Source organism: Penaeus monodon, chromosome 24, assembly GCF_015228065.2.
Source record: "Penaeus monodon isolate SGIC_2016 chromosome 24, NSTDA_Pmon_1, whole genome shotgun sequence".
Lineage (NCBI taxonomy): Eukaryota > Metazoa > Arthropoda > Malacostraca > Decapoda > Penaeidae > Penaeus > Penaeus monodon.
Genome location: NC_051409.1, coordinates 25,926,127 through 25,926,376, shown reverse-complemented (window position 1 = coordinate 25,926,376; position 250 = coordinate 25,926,127). Strand labels below are relative to the sequence as shown.

Sequence of the window (250 nt, the reverse complement as noted above, 5' to 3'; positions counted from 1 at the left end):
TAAAATATATTCCTGAACTAAAACAGCTGATTTTCAAAAATAATGGCATTACCAACCCTACCTTCTCAATCCTTGCCCACTTCTTGACATCAATTTCCTTCTGACCATCCTGTTCAGTTGTGATGGTTTTAACAGCACGCAGGGCAATGGAACATGCCAGATCAGCATACTGACCCATAAATTTGGTGCCAATACAAGACTTGATGACATCAACCATCTGTTCCTCACTGTTGATGTCTACAGGTACACT

The 250-nt window shown here is 40.4% G+C and overlaps 1 protein-coding gene across 1 annotated transcript in view; it reads right to left on the bottom strand.

Annotated features, from left to right (window-relative positions):
- LOC119588684 (T-complex protein 1 subunit gamma-like) overlaps positions 1-250 on the bottom strand; it is a gene marked incomplete at its 5' end in the record, with an annotated part of 9,202 nt that overhangs the window by 4,744 nt on the left and 4,208 nt on the right. Inside the window, 1 exon segment of the mRNA XM_037937320.1 lies at positions 62-248. Within this exon segment, the coding sequence (XP_037793248.1) occupies positions 62-248 (187 nt within the window).